The 20,920-nt window shown below is 33.1% G+C and overlaps 1 protein-coding gene across 5 annotated transcripts in view; it reads left to right on the top strand.

Annotated features, from left to right (window-relative positions):
- Positions 1 to 20,920, top strand: part of Nol4 (nucleolar protein 4) — a 323,877-nt gene that overhangs the window by 86,913 nt on the left and 216,044 nt on the right. For all 5 annotated transcript variants that reach the window (XM_046428397.2, XM_058573930.1, XM_058573928.1 and 2 more), the window contains 3 exons: positions 8,932 to 9,043; positions 9,942 to 10,054; positions 20,386 to 20,518. In XM_046428397.2, the coding sequence (XP_046284353.1) occupies positions 8,932 to 9,043; positions 9,942 to 10,054; positions 20,386 to 20,518 (358 nt within the window). The remainder of the gene's footprint in view (positions 1 to 8,931; positions 9,044 to 9,941; positions 10,055 to 20,385; positions 20,519 to 20,920) is intronic.

The following is a 20,920-nucleotide window of genomic DNA, read 5'->3' as shown; positions in this document are numbered from 1 at the left end:
TTGTTGAAAGAATGAACTGCTTTTGTCTCTGTGAAATCTTTGCCTTTTTGACTCCAACTAAATAGTATAAATATGTTACCAAAAGTAGTAATAAGAAATAAGTTCAGAGCTGTGGCCCATGGCTGTAAACACTATACAATGCACAATTCAAATTTGCAACAAATAATGACCCTGGATTTATTCAAATTTGGAGGCTCTGTATGAAGTTAATAAATAAGTAAATAAAATATATATACACACAGAGAGATATACATACATATATATACACACAAATATACATAATATATTTTAAGCACAGGAAAAACTATTTTTCCTGTTTGATTTTAAGGGAAATTTTGATGCATCATTAAATAATGGCATTACCTTTGAGCTAGGATATAAACACATTACTCACTTTACCACACATTCATTTATTTATGTCAGTTACACAGAGACGCACATGTATATGCACACACATACACACACACACAAGCACAGGTTTTATGTAGGTAATTTCTAAATGTTGAAAAGTTATTCAATTTATATGTAGTACTAATAATGCTAAATTTCATTTTTATGTTACAACAGCATTACTCTCTGTGTATAACTAACAATATTATCTAAACTACTGATTTTTGTAAAATATCTCAGATGGAAAAAGCTAAAAAAAAATCAGTGGCATGGTAACTAAAGTTATTAAATAGCAATCGTAAACAGAAGAATAGTGTGGTTCACTGCCACTTTTCATGATTGATTTGCTTTTCATATAGTTGGAGTTGACACAGGTAGTCAGGGTAGTAGTGCAAATCCTGTATATTCAGAAGCTGTCTTCTTATTAGTGGAGGCAATCAAAAGATGTAAGAGCTCATCCAAACCAGATTATCATGAACTAATAGTCCATGCACTTTCATCAATAATTTCCTTATTAATGAATATTGTCCCATAAAATATTTCTGAAAAGGGAATTAACCTTTGGGAGAAACTTCATTAACTCTTTATGTCAGCCTAGGAAATTGCTACTTCAGTGCACCCTAGTGGTGAAAGTTAGATAATGCAGCTTTAAAAGTACTCAACAATTAATACCAGGAGGTGATGATTCTCATTCACATCTAGAGGCTTGTTTTCCTGGGTACTATGATGGTATAATAAATAGTCTCCCGAATTTCCTAAATCGTATGCATATGTGCACACATAGGAATAGTAGTAGGAAGGGGACATAGGAATCGGAAACTAAAGTGAGGTTGTAGAAAGTGAATGGTACCAGCTTTAATGTCACCTAGATCTATGTTTAAATCCTGATAGGACAATTTCTATGTGTTTCATTTTGGAATATTAATACCTTTTAGGGGGCTTGGGTTGTATATCAGTGGTAGAGAACTTGCCGAGCATGTGTGAGGCACTGGGCTTGATTCTCAGCAGCACATATAAATAAATAAAATAAAGGTCCATCAACAACTAAAAATAATTTTTAAAAATACTTTTTAGGGCCATTTTGAAGATCATAAATAACATGCAAAGGTTTTTAACTTAAAAATTGCCTCATATGCTGTAGTTTATATTTAGCTTAATAGAGAATTTTTAAATATATGGAGTTGTCTGTTGGGTAACAGACATTATAGATTGTTTTTTTATAGAATTCAAATATATAATAAAAAAATCTACTTTTTTTTAATGGGTCAACTGTGCTCCTCGGTGACCTGTAGACATCACATATTCATGTCTTCATTTGTGACTTTCTCAGAACCAAACATATTACTCACTGGCTTCATAAGCAGCAGTTTTAGTCATTTCACGATTGAAAAAAAAACTGTATTTTAGCGATTTTTATGCATTTATCTTTACTACTTCTCATCCTGCTTTTTGCCTTCAGTTTTCTGGGAATTTTTCATCACAGCCAGCATATCCCACATCTGTATTTGATCATGGCTCTTCTCCTTAAGCCATAGTAATTGGAAAAGTTGACTGCTGAACAAAACTGAGATCTTGTTGTTGTTGCCACTTCTGAGAATTTAGAATTCTGAATTCTTCTCCCCTAAGCCCCACATCATGTAAATATGATATCCTTTTTCAGATATATTAATTAGTTGTATAATTATCACTATAGTCTAAATCAAGATCTCCCAAGAGGGCATCATAGGGTTCAGGGACAGACAGGTGGTATTCCTTCAGATACTGCAAGGCCACTTCATATCTGTAACCTTTGAGGATTAAATTCCAGCAATACAATCATCAACTATTGTGATAACCAAAAAATATCTCTGGTCTCTATTTGCCGAATTTCACCACCAATGATGAGATATTTTCTCAAGGAAACTCTGGGGCAAGTTCTATACTTAGTATTTCCAAAAAATATGCTTTCCTTATTGGTCAGTTTATTGAGCAATTCAAGAATTCAGACAATGAATTCTGCATCCATGATGCCTTACCATCTCACAGACAGCCCCTGGCTTGCGTAAGTATATGAAGACTATAAAACTTTAACTAAACTCTTTACAGAGTTAAATCTAAATTTCTTCCTTTTTTCCACCATTCTACTAAATGGCTAATTTTTGCCTGCTTTGAGTGTCTGCAGCAATTATTTCTTAGCTATGTGCTCAAAAAAAATATTGGCTCTCCACAGATTAGCAGTGTATAATAAAAGTAAACTAACAGAGACAGTTGCAACACGAGGCTTGAATGTGCCAATCAACACTGGATTAAGAGGATGACCTGCTTGTCTTGTCCTTCTCCCCTAAGCCCCAACAGAAACATGAATGTATCATGGTAAACATACTCTTCTTGAAAAACCCAGAGAAATAGGTTTCTATATTTTGTGGGCATAATTGTATATATTAATGTAGTTCTTCATGTTGCTAGTAATTCTATAAATATTTGCTTTGCTGAGTCATTTTATTTACATGTAATATTTAGGGATTCTTCCTATTTTACTAGTAGGAAACATGTATGAAGGAAAATCTTTTCCAGTGCCCATCTGCTCATTTTTTTTTTCATCTAATATAAGAATTCTCTGTAATGACAATCTGTTCCTTAGAAGGCAAATAGTCTATCATGAGAAGTGACTCCAAAATAGAACCCACAGCTTTTGTGATACACCTCCAGTTAATATGACTCTTTTTTGGTATTGTCACATTAAATTAATTGATGACTCCTTTATTATTGTAAAATAAATCTCAAAATTAAAGATGGTCATTGTTATAAAAAGGTTAAAGAAATCTCTTTCTTGAGAAGCAGTATGTCTAAATTTGAAGCATAATTAATGAAACAAAAATATATTTTCAGTAAAAGTTAATTATGATTTAACTTCTCTGCCCACAGTTTGATTTACTAACGTGTATTGATGTGGGTGGGACCAGACTCATCTGATGCTGCTCTAGGATGCTGCTACCTCTGTGTTTCCTCCTCTAGGTTCTTTGCAGCATGCAGTGAATTTTTGTGCTTTTCCCCAAGCTGTGCCTTTGCCTTCTGTTCTGCACTTGTACCATTTCCCTGTCTCTGGAGGAGACAGCTTTCCTGCCCTTTCACCACATTCCCCTCTCATCTCTTTCACTCTACATTTGAAACATTTGCCTCAAATCTTCAAATTGCTTTGAGCTGTCTGAAAAAAAAAACTGACCTGAACTGTCTAAAAATATCCCTGTCTGCTTTCAACTTTCTTTGGATTTGCCACCTTTCATTTTAAATTTGACCACAGACCAACCATCTTCTCTGGGCATCACACAGAAATCTTTGGATAGATAGAACTCGTTCCTCTACTTTAGACCTGTGGTTTTTCATTTTATATCATTGCCCATTAGTGGGATGTGAAGTCCGTTCAGTGGTCCATGATCTCTTATTGATTTAAAAAAAAATAAAATCAAGAAGAGACTAGAAATTAAAAATCAGTTTTACTTTATGAGTGTAGGCATGTGCTAGTTTACAATGGAAATTGTATTCTTGTTCTATTGGTCTAAAAAGTTGGAAAACATTGCTTGAGACCGGCACTGAGATCTGAAATTGCCTGCACTGTCCAAAAATTACTACCATTTTCCTAGCTCTCATTTCTTCTCTTGTCAAACTCTGAGATGTTCCTGACCTAACAGTTCCAAATTTAAAATTAACTTTAGACACAAACTTGTATTGTCCTTCGTCGTAGATAAATATACCCCTTAAGGTGACCAAATTTAACAAACACAATATAGGATGTCAGTTATAGTTGAATTTCAGAAAAAAAAAAACACAATGATTTTTAGTATAACTTGACCCAAATATTGTATGATTATTTGGAGTTTCAAATTTAATTGGGTGCCTTATGTTTTATCTAGCCATCTTAATTTGATATAAACATCAACTCTAGGTATTCCTGACTGGAATATGGATGAATGAGTAGAAAGATTGAACATGGAAAACAATCTAGAGAAAAGGTAAGGGAAAGAAGAAATTGACAGCGATATGAACTCAAAATAACATTCTGCAGTAAGGAGTAAAATTGGTAGTGCTGTAGTATCGATAGGAACCCAGTCAAAATGTCAGCATCTCCACTGGCATAGGAGTGGCGAGTTTGGGGTTGATAGGCAAATCTAGCAGCACTCTGGTTTTGGTTTTAGAAATATCATTAAGGCACAGGAATTCTTTTGGTCTTCAGCATATACTTAGAGATCAGATAGGCATAACTCTTCCTGAAAGAATTCTGAAGCAAATTTTTGAGGAACATAGTGAATGCAAATTGGATGGGCAGGCCAGTATTTCTGGCTTTTTTGTCTAATTGGTTATTGTTATTTATGAACTGTTCACCTAAGAATTTTTGAGTCCTGAGCAAAGGATTTTTCACAATTTCTTGTTCTAAACTAGTCAAATAATTACCAATATGTGATTATAATAATTTGATATGTCCAGGCACATCAGTGCTTAGAAGCATATCCAGCAGTATTGAGGGATGATTGCATTTGGGTGTTTGTTGAATGAATAAATGTTTAGTTGAGCAAGATTGTTCCTATACACCTTGGCAATTTAATTATTTCCTCTGTAGAAGTACTCTGCTCACCTTTTTGTATGCATGGAATTGTTAAAAACAACCCACATAAGTAAAATCACAAGTCATTGGCTGGACGTTTCAATTTTGTAACATGTCTAGAAAAATACCAAAGCCATGGCTGTGTATCCGATATCATTTCAAATTCCACTCTGGGACAATGTTATGAGCTTTTGTTTGTTTAAACCCTAGATCCCTTTCTTTTTTCTTTCTTTTTTGTACTGAAGATTGAACCCAGGAGCACTTATCCACTGAGCTACATCCTCAGCCCTTCTTTAATTTTTTAATTTAGAGACAGAATCTCGCTGAGTTGTGTAGGACCTCCCTAAGATGCTGAGTCTGGCTTTGAATTTGCAATACTTCTGCCTCAGCCTCCCAAGCCTCTGGGAGGCCCTAAATCTCTTTCTTGAAATGTATGCAAAGATGCACAATATGTACTACAGATAAAGGGAGTGGGACCCATGAACTGGAGATGTTGCCCAGAGTATTGGTTTGACCATTTCAGATAGAGTTTTTTCTGGATTATGATATACCATGACTCATGAGTCAGCACGTATAGGTCCTTTAATAACATTTTGATTGATAGGCTCTTTTCAATTCTATTTTTAATTTTATTCATTTTTAAAATATAAAATTTTTTATAACTGTGTTATCCAACATAACACACACTGTAGATGGTTTGTGATAGAAATTTTCTCAAATGAAGATAAGCAGGTTTTACTCGGTGATTGTTTGTAATTTATTCTTTATCCATAAAGACTAGGGTTTCACAGGAGAAAATGTCAGAAGTATGATTCCCAAAGGCAAATTCTTCTGTAAGTGTAGTTTGTGATATTTGACAAAAGCTATGATTATCATGTTTTTATTCCAATAAAATAAAGGTATTATTTTTATTATCTATGTTCATTTTAAAAACAAAGGTAGAGTGATGAAAAACAATTGATGTCATGATTTTATGTTCAATTTTGTTTTTGCTGTAAAGCTCAGTATCTGAAAAGGAACACACTCTACCAAAGCATCAAGTGACTTTTTCAAATGAATGATACTCGTTTCTTTATGTATTTTTGGAACTGAATATTAAGCCTAGGACACTTTATCATTGAGATAAATTCCCAGTCTTTTTTTTTTTTTTTTTTTTTTTAGAGACAGGGTCTTGCTAAGTTGCTGAGACTGGCCTCAAACTTGCTATCCTCCTACCGCAGCCTCCTGAGTCACTTAAATTGCAGATGTGAACCACTGTGCCTGACTCAAAGGCATGCTCTTTAGAAACATTGAGCTTGCTGCCCCCACCCCACTCCACATAGTGCACTGAGGTCAAAATGGTGTGATTTTGTTTGCTAAATATTTTGGTTAGCTTAGTTTTGTTTGGTTGCTTTATAAAGCGATTGATACTACTCATATTTCACCAATGTCATGGAATGCCTTTATTTCAGCTCCTGAGTTAGTTTCAAATATTAGGACAAATTGGCTTCTCTGCTGGAGAATTTCTCTTAACAATAAGAAATCTTGTTCCTTTAGAAATAGCTATTTACATTCCTGTCATACATTCCATGGAAAGTGGAAATCCTGTGTATTTAGTTTCCTGCTCATTATATTATAATAGACACTAAGACATCATTTTAGCCCTAGTTCTTCTGCCTGTTCTGGAACAGGACAGATGGCCTGTTAATTTCTTCCAGGTGGAGTTTTGAAATGTTACTGTTGGTCTGACAAGTTTCTTGTGGAACTTATAACCTGAGAGAAGGCATAGAGTGTTTGGCTGCCCCTCCTATTCAGAAGGATCACCTCAAACAGGATGGTGCCTTGTATACTTTTAAAGATCTTCATACCAGGGAATGTCATAAACATTTTAGAATAATTATAATTAACTTATGTTGTAAGGTTAATATCTTAAATCTTTATGGATGAAACCACCTCTATTTTTTTTAAAGATAATTATTACCAGGAGCTGTTATAAAGCCTAGAGATAGGTTCAAGGGGTAGTCTCTGAAACCAAGTTATCAGATGTGAGTTCTGTCTTGCATTTGATTGGCAAAAATATACAAAGCCTCTTGAAGCTCAGTTTTCTCATCTGTCAAACACATACCATAATAGTGATGATGGTAATCTCTTCAGGCAGGGCTGTGTTGTGAGGATTAAATGATAAAAATCCATAAGCACTCAAATAATGGAATTCTTAACTACACATAAATTGTTTAGGATTTTCTTCTAAAATCAAAATGAAACACAGCCAAATCAAGAACTAGTGTCATATAGTTAATGAGAATCCTAATTTTGAAAATGGTTGATTCTTTTATCATTTTTGGAACTGAGGACTTGCATATTTATATACGAGGTGATTAAAGTTTGAGGGCCTTTCTATTGAAAATAGTCAGAAATAAAACAGTTGAAATTAGAGAAGAATGTTTGGGGCTGGAGAAGACAGGCATGAGACAAATTTCCCTGTTTTATAGTTTCTTCTCTGTTCCAAATTTTTCTCTTAACTTGCAATGCTTTGTGTCTTGAGTGAAGGACATAAACTTGCACAGTAACATTGTGAGAAACACAGTTTGAAAAAAATACAGCTATAGCAATGTAACTATTTGTTTTTAAATGGTTTTGATAATTGAGTATTTTTTCAATTTTTTAAAAGTTTGTATCACTCAGTGTAGCCAGATCCAAGTTGGAATAGCAATTCTTATATTAAAAAAAAGTAAATGCAAGAAAATTTTAGGTATTATAAATAATTGAATTTTCAAGATGAACTTTGCAAATTATCTTATCTATGATTTATCTATGGTTGATTATCTCTGGTGGATTTTTCTTCAGTTTCTTTGGGATACTTGACATTTTTACCTTAATTGTGCTGTTCTGAGGCAAATTTGAGTGGCACTAGAGATCTTCCAGGATTTGGCTTTATAATTTAGTGCTTTTTAAAATACTGTTTCTTTCAAAAAGACAGGATCTTGATTGTTGAAAAGAATGCTCATCTTCCTTTCAATTACAGTATTTGTCAGTGGACTTTTTAGAAGTATATTCTCAATGATTTGTTGCATTTACTTTTTGAGGACATTTCTTCACTTTTAAAAAAAATTTTCCAAGAACCTCAGTAGCACTGTATGAGTCAGTGCCAGAATTAAATTTAAAATGGATAGATTGTTAAATATTTAGAGATATTTAACAATCTATCCATTTTACTTTAAGTATGATTTTCTTTGATGAGATAAATACCTTGTTGTAAAGTTAATATTTACAAAATTATTGAAACAGGAGTATTGATCTCTAACTTGATTCCAGATCATGGTTCTTAAAAAAAAAGTTTTGTATGGACAGAGGCAAAGCTTTCTCTGAAAATCAATGTGAAAATCAATGTAAAATAAATGAGATAGTTGCCTGAGTGCATTTCCAGGTGTGTCATTTTCTGTGGAAGGGATGATTCGCTGCAGTAATACATATACGAGTTCTCTTTGAATGTGCCTTTAATTCTCACTTAAAATATTTTTCAAAGCTACAATGAAGAGATGCTCATTATGCAGAATTCAAAATTTACTGCTTCGACTTGGGGCTAAATTTTAAAATATATATGTGAAATTGGATAAAATTTTCATATTGCTAGCAGTAAGTTTAAAAAACAATGTTGGCAATTTTTAATACTAAGGAAAAGTCACTAGAATATCTGTATACTGTGATGATTTTCTCTAAAAGAAATGAAAAAAAATACACATCCATCCAGATGTGGTGGATTTTTTTATTCTTCACATGGCACTATTGGCTCCTATGAAGAGAGGTCTAATCAAGTTGGATAGATATTTCTTGAAATGATGCATGGTATGCAGTGCATGCTTTCACTGTGCTTCCTGCCATTATGGAATAATGCGTCTTATTTGGAAATACAATGATCTTTTCTGTTAAATCATGCGCTGTCGTCTTATATAGTAACACCTATATTTTGTGAATCATTTCAGATTTCAGAGAGCTATGCCTTCCTACCAAGAGAAGCGGTGACACGATTTCTAATGAGCTGCTCAGAGTGCCAGAAAAGAATGCATTTAAACCCAGATGGAACAGATCATAAAGGTAGCTGCAGTGTCAAATAGTGAGATTTAAAGTAATTTTATTCATAATGGCAATTTATATCTCACAATTTCATAAAAACGAGGGAGACTGAAACAGTTCAACAAGTCAGATCATCTCATTTATTCAAGTAGGAGGCAGTGAATTTTGAATATCCACTTAGAAAGTAATTCAGTGCCCATTCTTAGAAGACAATTTCGACTGTAGAAAATAACATTTTTCCCTATAGTAATGTTTTAATTTTCATTGATCATATTATTCCATGGTATTTTAGATATATTCAGCAAGGAAATTTATTCTATCAATGTCCTTTTAAGTCTATCAATTCCTTATTTTGAAAAATCATGACTAATATGGACATCCTTCAACCAAAATTTTACATAAAATTGTGATTTATTTTTTATTAGATTATCTATGTCATTTTCTTAAATATGAATTTCTCTCACTAATTAAAATAATCTCAGAAATACATTACATTTAAGGTAGTTTTTCCCCAGGTGTAGGAAGATACCTGGTCAAAAAATGAAAAGAAGAAGGAAAAAGAAAGAAAACAAATTTCCTTTGGCACTCAGAAGTAGACATAGGAAGTAATTATGTAACAAAACAAAAATGCAAATAATTGTGTTTTATCACTATAATAACTTTATTCATTATTACTCAGGATACTTAAAAGCTCCCCTGTAGTGAAAAATAGTCGATTTATCCACATTGTTAATTTGTGTCAATACACCTTTGTGAAACCTTACCACTTATTTTTCTGGAATCTATCTACAATGCTACTAATGCTTTTAAACTCTGGGTATTTAGACGCCTATTTTAATTTGGACAAATTGGATCATTCTGAAGTTACAGGTAGAATGTACTATCACTTTCATTACCCATTAAAAATGTTTCTTTGCAGATAATGGAAAGCCTCCTACTTTGGTGACCAGCATGATTGACTACAACATGCCAATTACCATGGCCTATATGAAGCATATGAAATTGCAGCTGCTAAACTCACAGCAAGATGAGGTAAAATGAGACATCTATGTTTGTATCACTTACAAATTGGAATGACGTTTGATAACCATGACTATGATATTAAGTATGATGACATTTTGCAGGCACTAATTTATATATTTTTTTAATGAAAGAAATGTCATCAGGATTGCACAGATGGGAAAACTGGGCAGGGACCCCAAGTCCTAGATACAGAGTCCCTAGCTTAACACACCTACCTGAGGTGTTATGTGAGAATTTGTTCATTGCTATGAAAGATTTGCTTTCCTGACACGGTTGACCTAGTCTTTGTAAAGTGCTAGAAAGATCAGAGAAAAAATTTCAAAGTAGCCTTAATAAGTAAGTATCTTAGGAAATTTAAGTGCTAAGGCTATTTTGTCTGTCAATCAAAAAAGCCAATTTAATAGGTATTTCAAGTATAATTATTTCTCCACTATTCATATCTTCTAAATATTTTAAGTTATTTTTATCTTAGCCATTATTTGATAGATCTTTTTTCTCTGCATTTTCTAGAGAAATGTATAATATTTCTTAATTGGAGGTATTTTGATGTTTCCAGTTATTCTATTTAATTTATATAGTAAGAATCTAGAAATATACTGGCATGTATTAGACACCAAATGCATATTTCTGAGTATTCTCTAGGATTTTATTCATTTACCATTTTGGTTGAAGAATCTCAAAGACAGGATTTAGTTATATATGGACCATGTTTATTTTCCAAAAGGTAGAAAAACAGTCAGTATACAACAGGGACTTAGTAAATTCTAGTTAACTAGTTAATAGTCATTAATTAGTAGAGACATTTAGACTATCTATATTAGTTAGGAACAAATTCTCAGGCTAATAAATTCTCTCCTTGACATTTCTCTGACATGGGCAATATGTTTAAATATCTGCTTTTTAAATATAGTTTTCTTTGATAAAGTTCCATTAAATATTTTTAAATTACTTTGTTGAGACAAGTTTACGCATAAAACTCAAATCAATCTTTTTTTTTTTAAATCTGCATTTGACCAAGTATAATTTCAAACTGGATTTGTAAAATTGTTTGACTTCAATAGATTTTATTTAGTCTATACTCCCTAAGAATATTTCTACTAGTGAGGAGGCAGTATCAGATTACATATTACCAGATGGCTAACTACAAGTGATTGAATAAATAGCAATGAAATCATTAGGCTAAAGATATCAGTGACAATTAAGAAAACATTAGTAGTGTCTGTCCATTCTTGAAAATGAAAATATCATCCCCATGATTTATTACATAATTAGAAAAAAATTTAATGTCTCATAAACTAGTTAGAGTTGTCAAATTATTTGTAGGAAGATCATTTAGATGTTGATATGTTTATTTCTAGGCTAAAGAGTAAGATCAACTTTGAGCCAACAACACAACCCACATTTGTTGAGTCCTTCTGGCTTCTAAAAAATCATAAGCATTTTACAATGGGGAAATAGAGCCTTTTAAATTTATAATTGGCTTAGGGAAATAATTCTTATTCTTTCATTTTTATGACTCCTTATTCTTTCATTTTAAATTGCATTCATACTTTCTTAAAATATTCAGAAAAATCACCAGTTATATTACTAACAAAATTTTAGAAAATTATGATTATTAATATGAGTAAGTAGTAAGTCACACTAAAATGGAATTCAAATGAGAGATAGCTTGTGATAAACTATATTTAAATTTGAATAAGGCTTAAATCCAATAAATTCACTCAATAAATATTTATTGAGTACTTTCTGCATATTTGGTGCTCCTGGAGATAAGCAGTGAATAAATTTACAAAATCCTGCCTTTATGAAGCATGTCTTATGTGGGAAAAACAGACAATAAATAATAAAAATATGCATACACAAAGATATTAAATATTATTAAGAGAAATAAGGAAAACCAAGAGTGAAAATCCCTTTTGACTTAGGGGTTACAGAATGCAGCTTAGTGGTAGGGTGCTTGCCTAGCATGCATGAGGCCCTGGGTTCCATCAGCTGCACCTCAAAAATAAGTAAATGTCTGCATTGGGAAGGTCTCATTTGAGCAGAATTGAAGGAAATTAAGTGTGTGTGTGTATATCTGAGGGGCATAATTAAATATTCCAAAGTCAGATGCATGCTTGGAAGATGTAGGAACAGTAAGAAAGTTAACATGGTAGGAGCGGAATGAACAAGGAAGAGGATACTATTGGCAAATTTCAAAGAGATGGTTCAAATCCATGTCCTGTGGGGCTTTATATTTTAATAACACTTGGCAATGACGGGGAGCCACTGAAGGGTTTTAAGAGGAGTCATGTGATTTCATCTATATTTTAACAGAATCAACAGGGGTGCTCCATCTGGAGCAGATTGAACAGAGGAAAAGTGACACAAAGATATCAGTAGAATGTTATTGTGGAAATTAATGTGGGTCTAGAGTAAACAAAACCCTTCCATCTTCTGTATGAGAATTTGGGCTTTGGGAAACTTTCTAGAATTATTGCCCCATAAACCTGATAAAATTGAAAAGACAACCATGTTCCTTGGCAATATTTCTAATGGCAAAAATGATCCCAGTTGGTAAACTGTGTCATCAAACTAGAGACACTGGTAAAAATCTTTAGGTTTCCCTGAGTTAGATTATTCCTATAATTGACATGTCCCTCACAGAATCCTAGAAGCAATAATGGTAGAGTTATAAGACATTTTTGTCTGTTTTGGAGCATGGGGTTCTCAACCTACCCAGTATGATTACTACTTTTTCACACCTGAGCTAGCACAGGAGCAGCTATTAAAAACATGGTAACCATGTGTTCTGCTGCATTCCAACTGCAAGGGCTCCCATGGAAGAAAAATGACGGCTTCCGATAAGTTCTACCTTTAGTACAATCTTTTAGATGAATCTGGTGCCCAGAGTGGCCAGTGGTCGTTTTGTGTGTATCCATTTTAGTTGGATCTAACAAGAGGTTCTGACAAATGTCTTGGAAGATTATGGAGGCTTAGATAGAGGGATGGTACTTAAGGAAGTGAAAGGAAGTCAGATTATGAATATGTTTTAAGATTTGCTGAAAGATTATCTGTGGAGTACGAAAGAAAGTCAACATTGAAGATGATGTCAGAGTTTTTAATCTTAATAAGTTGAGTAGAATTGCTATTAATTATAGGAAAGACTGTAGGTAGAATGAATTTGATACATGATATTAGAGATTCAATTGTGAACTTTTTACTTGAAATTCAATTAGATCTAGACATTTATTAGATATTCAGGTGGGTTTGTTCAGACAGTTGGCCTGTGGATGTGACACCAGGCACCGTTGGCATGTAATATATAGAGCCACACATTCAGAGGTCTTACTTAGGTAATGAGCATAAATTTAGGAACAAAGCCAGTGCCTTTGTCTTGGGAAATTTCATTGTGTGACATCTGAGAGATGAAGAGGAACCAATAGAGAATACTGAGAAAGAGCAGCCAATTTGTTGGCAGGTCAATCAGGAGAGTTTTTGAACTATAAGAAAACTGAAGAAAGTATTTTAAGGAATCTAGAGTAATCTATTATGTCAAATCAGCTGGTAAGTCAATTTAAAAGAAGATAAAAAATTGAGTCTGGGTGTAACCTAATGTTATTCATAAGAGTAGTTATTATGGAATGGTAGGGATAGAAGCCTGAATAGAGTGGGTGTAAGAGAGAACTGGAGGCAGGTAGGTCATTAGAAGAATTTTGTTATGGAGGAGAGCAGAAAAAGGGAGTATAACTGTAGGTGGAATGGGAACACGAAGAGGTTATTATATGTAATTTTCTGATACTAGACAAATAATAGCATATTTGCATGTGGACAAGAATTATGTAGGAAGGAAGCAATGATTTAAGGAAAGGAAGGAGTATTGATGAAGCAATTTTGTTAATAGAGATGTTTTTTTTCTTTCAAAATTGTAAGAGTGGGCTTTAGAAAGGAGCACAGAGAGGCAGGATCAGATAGTGGATGACTTCTTACGTTTGTTCCTAATTCCTCAGTGAAAAACAAAGCAAGAGTGAGGATGTTTTGGAAGTTTGGGAAGAGAGTCCAGTGTGGAGATTAGAAATTTAGACAATGGGAAGTAAATGGACCAGGGAAATGGTCCTCTTTTGGGTTTCTTGGGTTTAGATTTCAAGCAAAATCCTTTGAATAGATATTAATATTTGTAGATAAACATCATGTTTATGGATATAGGAGTAAAGGGAAAATTGGAATTCATTGTGTTTAGGGTCTTGTGAAAAGAGAAGGCGGCACACAAAGGGCATGAATAAAATGACAAAACCTTGAATTTTAGCCATGTTGAGATGACGAGCAAGGTCATGATAGAGGTGAAGAGGGAGATGAGAGGTCAGTGACAGGTTTAGGATTAAGGGGTTGTAAATATAAGTAGGGTGGAAATTTAGGTGGAATAAATTTGGGATACTCGAAGGGGGAATATGGAAAATTTGAGATACTGGGCAGAAAACAGAATATTGAAATCAAGATTATTGAAGATTAACAGTCAGTTCATGAATTGGCTTGGGTATGATTATGTGGGCAGTCTGACTAAAACAAGGTGGAGGATAATATCTTTGGGGGAATGCTCATGAGAGTGACAGGTCAGGATGTTTCCAGAGATATTAAAATCACCACAGATTAGACATGAGTTGCACTGGAATGAGTGACAGAGAACCTAAGAGAAAATAGGAACTCTACTCTGGAGACAAGCAAATGATCACAACAAACAAAGGGTAATTTTCTTAAGTGAAAATTTTGTTAAATATTTTATTAATGGACCATATATTAAAAAAAAAATTCCTTGTGGAGTGATAGCCAGGAACTCTCGGCTTATGTTCTAGAAGCTTTATCTGTATTGTCTAACTTAATTTTTATAACATGTTACTCCATTACCATTTTGTAAAAAGTAAGCCAAGACTTTGAACTAATAAAACTTACCATGATGATAAAACTAGTTCAGAGAGAATCAGATATTTGAGCTAAATTTACCTGACTTCAGAGCCCAACATCTGCCTCACCTATTGCACATAGACTTTAAATTATTACCAAGGACTCATTGTTTTGAAATCAGTTAATGTAAATAGAATGATATTGGCATATCATAAAGGAGAAAGAGTAGATGGTTTTCAGCTGTCAGTTGCTGCCTAACATCCCCAAAACTTAGTGGCTTTAATGCAACCATAAATGATTATTGTTTATTATTCTGTGAGTTAAGAATTCTGACTGGATTCACTTAGAGATTTCTTTTGGCACCCATGGCATAAATGAAGACTTTTCCTCAGTTAAACTCAATTGGCAGCTGAACTAAACTAAATGGTCCAAGAGAGCTTCCCGTAAATATCTGATTCCTAAATTCTCTTGTACATAATCTCTCTCTATTTATCTAGCTGGTATGGGGCTTCCTCAAGGTATCTCGACCCCAGGGTGGTCAGATTTTTTCTATGGCAGCTAACTCCCAAGAGACAGGAAGTAGAAACGCCCTGGTTTTCTGTGTCTGTCATAACATCACTTCTGACACATTCTTTTGGCTAAAAATTAAAAACAAAAATAACAAAGCCAGCTTACTTTTAAGGAAGGGGGGGGGGAATTGAGACTGACTTTTGATCTTAGTAATGGCATCAGTGTACAGTGAGGGAAAGAGTTAATGAAGCAATTCTTGGAGACTATCTACTACAATGTTCATAAACCATGCAAAACCCAACTTCCTATGTTTGCTTAAATAAATTTTTATGAATTAACTTACTTGGAGTTATCACACTGAGAAAGATTTTTTGAAATACAGTATCCAGTTGACTTTCTTACAAACTGTTGATGAGAGTTGCAATTAAAACAAACTTTCTGGAGAAGAGTTTGACAATAATTGTTATTTATTTTATTTATTTTTTTTAAATAGCCAAGCACAGTGGTGCATGTCTGTAATCCTAGTGGCTTGGGAGGCTGAGGCAGGAGGATCATGTGTTCAAAGCCAGCCTCAGCAAAAAGCCAGGCGCTAAGCAACTCAGTGAGACCCGATCTCTAAATAAAATACAAAATAGAGCTGGGGATGTGGCTCAGTGGTCAAGTGCCCCTGAGTTCAATCAATCCCTGGTATCCCCCAACCTCAAAATTTTAAATATATTTGTATGCTTTGACTATAAATTTATACAAAGAAATGTCAAATACCAAACCATTCATGTTTTAGGTTTATGTTTTTAGATTGCTTACTGTATTTCTAATAATGCTTGGATGTATTTTCAAGATCTACCACTGAAGAATTAACAAATTAGTACTGCTAAATATAGTAGTCTTTACATGTGAATGTTTAAATTTAATTGAGACTTAATCAAAATTAGTTAAAGCTAAGAATTCAGTTTTTAAGTAACACTGACCACATTTCAGTATTTACTAGCCACATATGGCTACTAGTTCCCTTTTTGACTAGAGAGTACTATAGAGCAATTCCAGCATCACAGAATAGTTTCTGGAAGAGCATTGGTCAAACAATCAGTATTAGAGACATCCAGGACTTTTTTGAACTACATGTTGTAGGAACCCAACCAAGATTCTAGTTCCAGGTCTGAAGTGTGAGACGTGGAGATTTGAATTTGTAACAAACTATACACACATGCACAATAAAATTTGAAGTGGTGTATTTCATACCAATGTTAATAATATAGACTTTAATTTGACTTGAGCATAAGTAAATGAAAAAACAACTCCAGAAAGGTGAGATTGATGGGGATGATTTTCAAGCAATCTTATGAAAAATCCTAAATGATTAATTCAGCCACACATTATTTAGTAAAACAATGGATACAAATTTATGAGCAGAGAAATGTCATGTTCAGAAATGGGAAAATTAATTTGCCTATACGTGTAAGGTAGGACTGGTGTGGGAGAAATTGGAAGTGGGTAGGATAATTAGGGATCTATTAGTATGTGGTTCAGCAAAGGGAAAGTGAGATTTTGAACCAATCAGGACAATAGCAATGGGAGTCAGTGGTAATATGGTCCAGACTCTTTAGAAGCAAAATCTGGAACTTGGAACTGCAGTGAAACATGGAGCTTATTAGATGTCTCCATTTCTAGCAACTTCTCAAAAGAGACAGAAGCATAATAATAAAAATTTTAAACATAAGTAAGTACATTTTTTAAAAGAACAGAAAATTATTATACTAAAATATTTGTTTTTATTTTTCTGAAAATAAATTTCAGGGAGACAATTACTATGGTAGCTGACCACGGTTTTCTTAGAAACCTTCCCTAGATGCTTCCCTAGAAATAATGATTAGCATTATTTCTATGTTGATGAAAAACCCAAATCTGATATTTCATAAACCTTTGCTACCTTTTTATTAAAAGAGAATAATTTAATTGATGAATAATTGGAATGGAACTTACAGAATGAACACTTGCACTTCATTGAATTAAAGCTCTTCATAAAAGTGCATAGCAATTGATATTTAAATAAGGAGAACTATGACAAGTGGATTTTATTTCATAGGTCAAAATTGAGGGAAATATTTAAAATGTTCTCAATCATTGTTTGTGATAATAAATGTTTTAAAATTGCTGATTTTTTTAAAGAACAAAAGTATATAACAGTACATTTGGTTACATAACACTTTAATCTCCTGTTCAAATTTCTTTAAAAGGGTGCTGACAAGAGTGTCATTTAAGTGGTGGTAAAATGTTTATTGATTATCTATAATGTGCTATATATAACAGTTTGTTCAACCATTTCATAGAATGTGACTTGAATCTGAATGTCTAACTCTTCTTTACACACACACACACACAAACAGACACATTCTCACACACACACTCTCACATACATATGCATTTTTCACACATATAAATGCTATGAAAGCAGGTAATATGTGATCATCTTTTTGTGGCATAGTAAGAATTATTTATAAAGACTGTTAATGTGGAACACAAAAGAAGTTAGAAACACATTTTCTCTTTTTTATTAGCGGATTATAATTATGCATAATGGATTCATTATGTCATATTCATGCATGCATGTAACATAATTTGATCATCTTATTCCCCAGTACCTTCCCTTTCTCTCCTCTCCTCCCTCTCCCTGATTTTCTTGCTGTACTCTACTGATCTCCCTTTTATTATTTTTATTTTAATTATTGTATGATATATATGGTATTGTTCACCTTTACTATGCTACTAAAATTTATTTTATTGTATTGTATATGTTCATATATTATATGTGCATCTTATTCTACTCTAAAATTTGTTACATATTCTGCATAGCAGTATCATAAAATTATATTGTGCTTATTTTGTGCCTGACATAATTCTATCTATTTTAAATATACCCTAAATCCTCACACAACCCTAGTGATTGTTACTTCTATTATTTCCACTGTATGGGTGGAGAAATGGAGGAACAGAAAGGTAATTTGCTCAAGGTAAAACATCTAATATGTGGCAGAGCTTGGGCTTAAATCCAGGAAGTCTGGTTCCTGAGAATATCCTCTAAAATACTATAGTAGCACAGACACTATGTATACTGTATGTAAAGAATAACTGTATATGTATGTACATGAATATGGTAACACTGATTACTTTGAAGTCCACATTAGAGTCTCTTATTTTTCTTTTCTTATATGTGTGTATGTATAATCACATTATATATAATGTGTAAATACAATCTTATGAAATATATACCCACCTCCAATTTCTCCCACACCAGTCCTACCTTACACAAATTAATAGGCAAATTAATTTTCTCATTTCTGAACATGCCATTTTTCTGCTCATAAATTTGTATCCATTGTTTTACTAAATAATGTGTGACTGAATTAATCATTTAGGATTTTTCATAAGATTGTATATACATATTTTATATATATATATATATATATATATATATATATATATATATATATATATAAAATCAATCACAGATACACTTTGGATTTTCTTAGAATTGTGAAAAACAATGTACTAAGAGAAAGTTCATGTCACCAGAAGTCTATGTGACAGATTGCCCAAAGGTCTTCCAAGGTAGCATTTCCTTACTGAATTAATGAAGAGCCAGTGCTACTTAGCAAACCTAGACACAATCAGACCTTTGGTGAAGAATTGGCATCAAAATCACCTGGGCCTGACCTATGAACCTATGAAGGCCAGTTTATTAGTCTACTAGAACTCTCCTGCTCCCTAACAATGGCAGCTTCTTTGCTGATACCAGCATGTTATTTTTTGAAACCAAGGTAACTCTTCCTATTCAAAGAAACTGTTTCCTCAAACCCGGGTGACTTCATATGAGTCCTTGTTCTGATATGTAGCAGGGACAGTTATTTAATTTCTTTGTGCTTCAAGTTCTTCATTAATAGAATTGTGTGAATCATAGTTCCTAGCTTACAGATTGTGCTGATGACTGAGTGAGCAGATAGGAAGACCAGTGTCTGAAAAAAAAAATTGCAGCACTCACATTGCAGCTGCTAATTATTAATATTAAACGTTAAGTTCAAACATTTACAAATTAAAGTCTAGCTTGGTGATTTTGAAGAAACATTTACATTTGACCCAGGTTTCTCAGCACTCCTTGCTCTTTAAGCACATTGTTTATCAAAAAATTGGTTCTCCAAGGAGTTTGCTTTGGTGAAATGACTAAAGCAAAATATCCTAGATTTAGTTCAAGTTAATATTTTATAGGTTTTTATTGAATTTGTCATTTGGTGAAATAACCTTTTGCTAATTAAGCCATTTTGTGAACTGATTTTCCTAAATGAATCTTGCACAATTTTACTTAGAACTCATGTTTTATGGTGGCAGTGCAGTTTATATTCACTTATAAGCAAAGATTGATGATATATCAAGATTGCCTTGCTATATGTCAAATGCAGATTTTGACTCTAGACATGTGTATTTGTCTATTATTAGACTCAATCCTGTTTGCCAGTGAAAATTTTTATGAAAAACTTTCCTACTTCATTTTAAGATTTGTGTTTATAATATTTTATCAAGTCATTTTGTTTTTAATAAAAGCTTATATTTCTCTTTATGTCATATTTTATGGTTGACATTTTTAGGAGGTATTTGCTGAAAAAATTCATTCTTTAACTCCTCAAGCTATTTTCCAAACTACATTCTCCCTAAACATTATTTTGTCTTTAAAATATGCATGTGCATACATATATTGTTTGAATATTCACCAATCTTAAAATTGCTTGAAAGAAGAAATCACTTCATTGTTATTTCAATCATCTATTAGCATGAATGTATTTTACTGAGTTCTGTAAAAGCTTATTACTGGATAACCTCTAATTGACCATGTAGATAAAATGGTCATTGTTTGAATGTAGTATATTTTATGACACTTGATGTTATTTTAAAACCATTTTCAGGATGAAAGTTCAATAGAAAGTGATGAATTTGACATGAGTGACTCAACACGGATGTCAGCTGTGAACTCTGATCTTAGCTCCAATCTTGAGGAAAGAATGCAAAGTCCCCAGACTCTTCATGGCCAGCAAGATGGTAAGCCTTTCAAATTGAAAAAAACAAATAAAACAACAAAAACCAACAGTGAGTCAGAATCTATTAAAACGATAATCCCTTCGTAACTCTTGTGTCCATTTTTTAAAAAATTGGTTTCCATGGGGACGTTTTTCTCTATACTCAGGTTATGTCATCCACTCAATTATTTTTAGATTTAAGTACTTGTTCAAACCTAAAGTGTTAGACTGATTTATAAAAATATATCAGTTATAAAATCTAAGCATACCCATGTCTTGCTCCCTGAATTTAAAATGTCTTTTGTTGATGTAGTTTGGGTTTCTATAATATTTTCCAGCTTTGGATTCTTAGAACATCATTTTCTGACTGAATTAAAAGTTTAAAATGATTAAAAGCTTCATTTGGGTGTTTTTCACTTACCTA

Source organism: Marmota monax, unplaced genomic scaffold (assembly GCF_021218885.2).
Source record: "Marmota monax isolate L192 unplaced genomic scaffold, Marmota_monax_Labrador192_F-V1.1 WCK01_AAM20220418_F8-fsc00031, whole genome shotgun sequence".
Classification (NCBI taxonomy): Eukaryota; Metazoa; Chordata; class Mammalia; order Rodentia; family Sciuridae; genus Marmota; species Marmota monax.
Note: the sequence above shows the minus strand (reverse complement) of the source record. Positions and strands in the feature narration are given on the sequence as shown.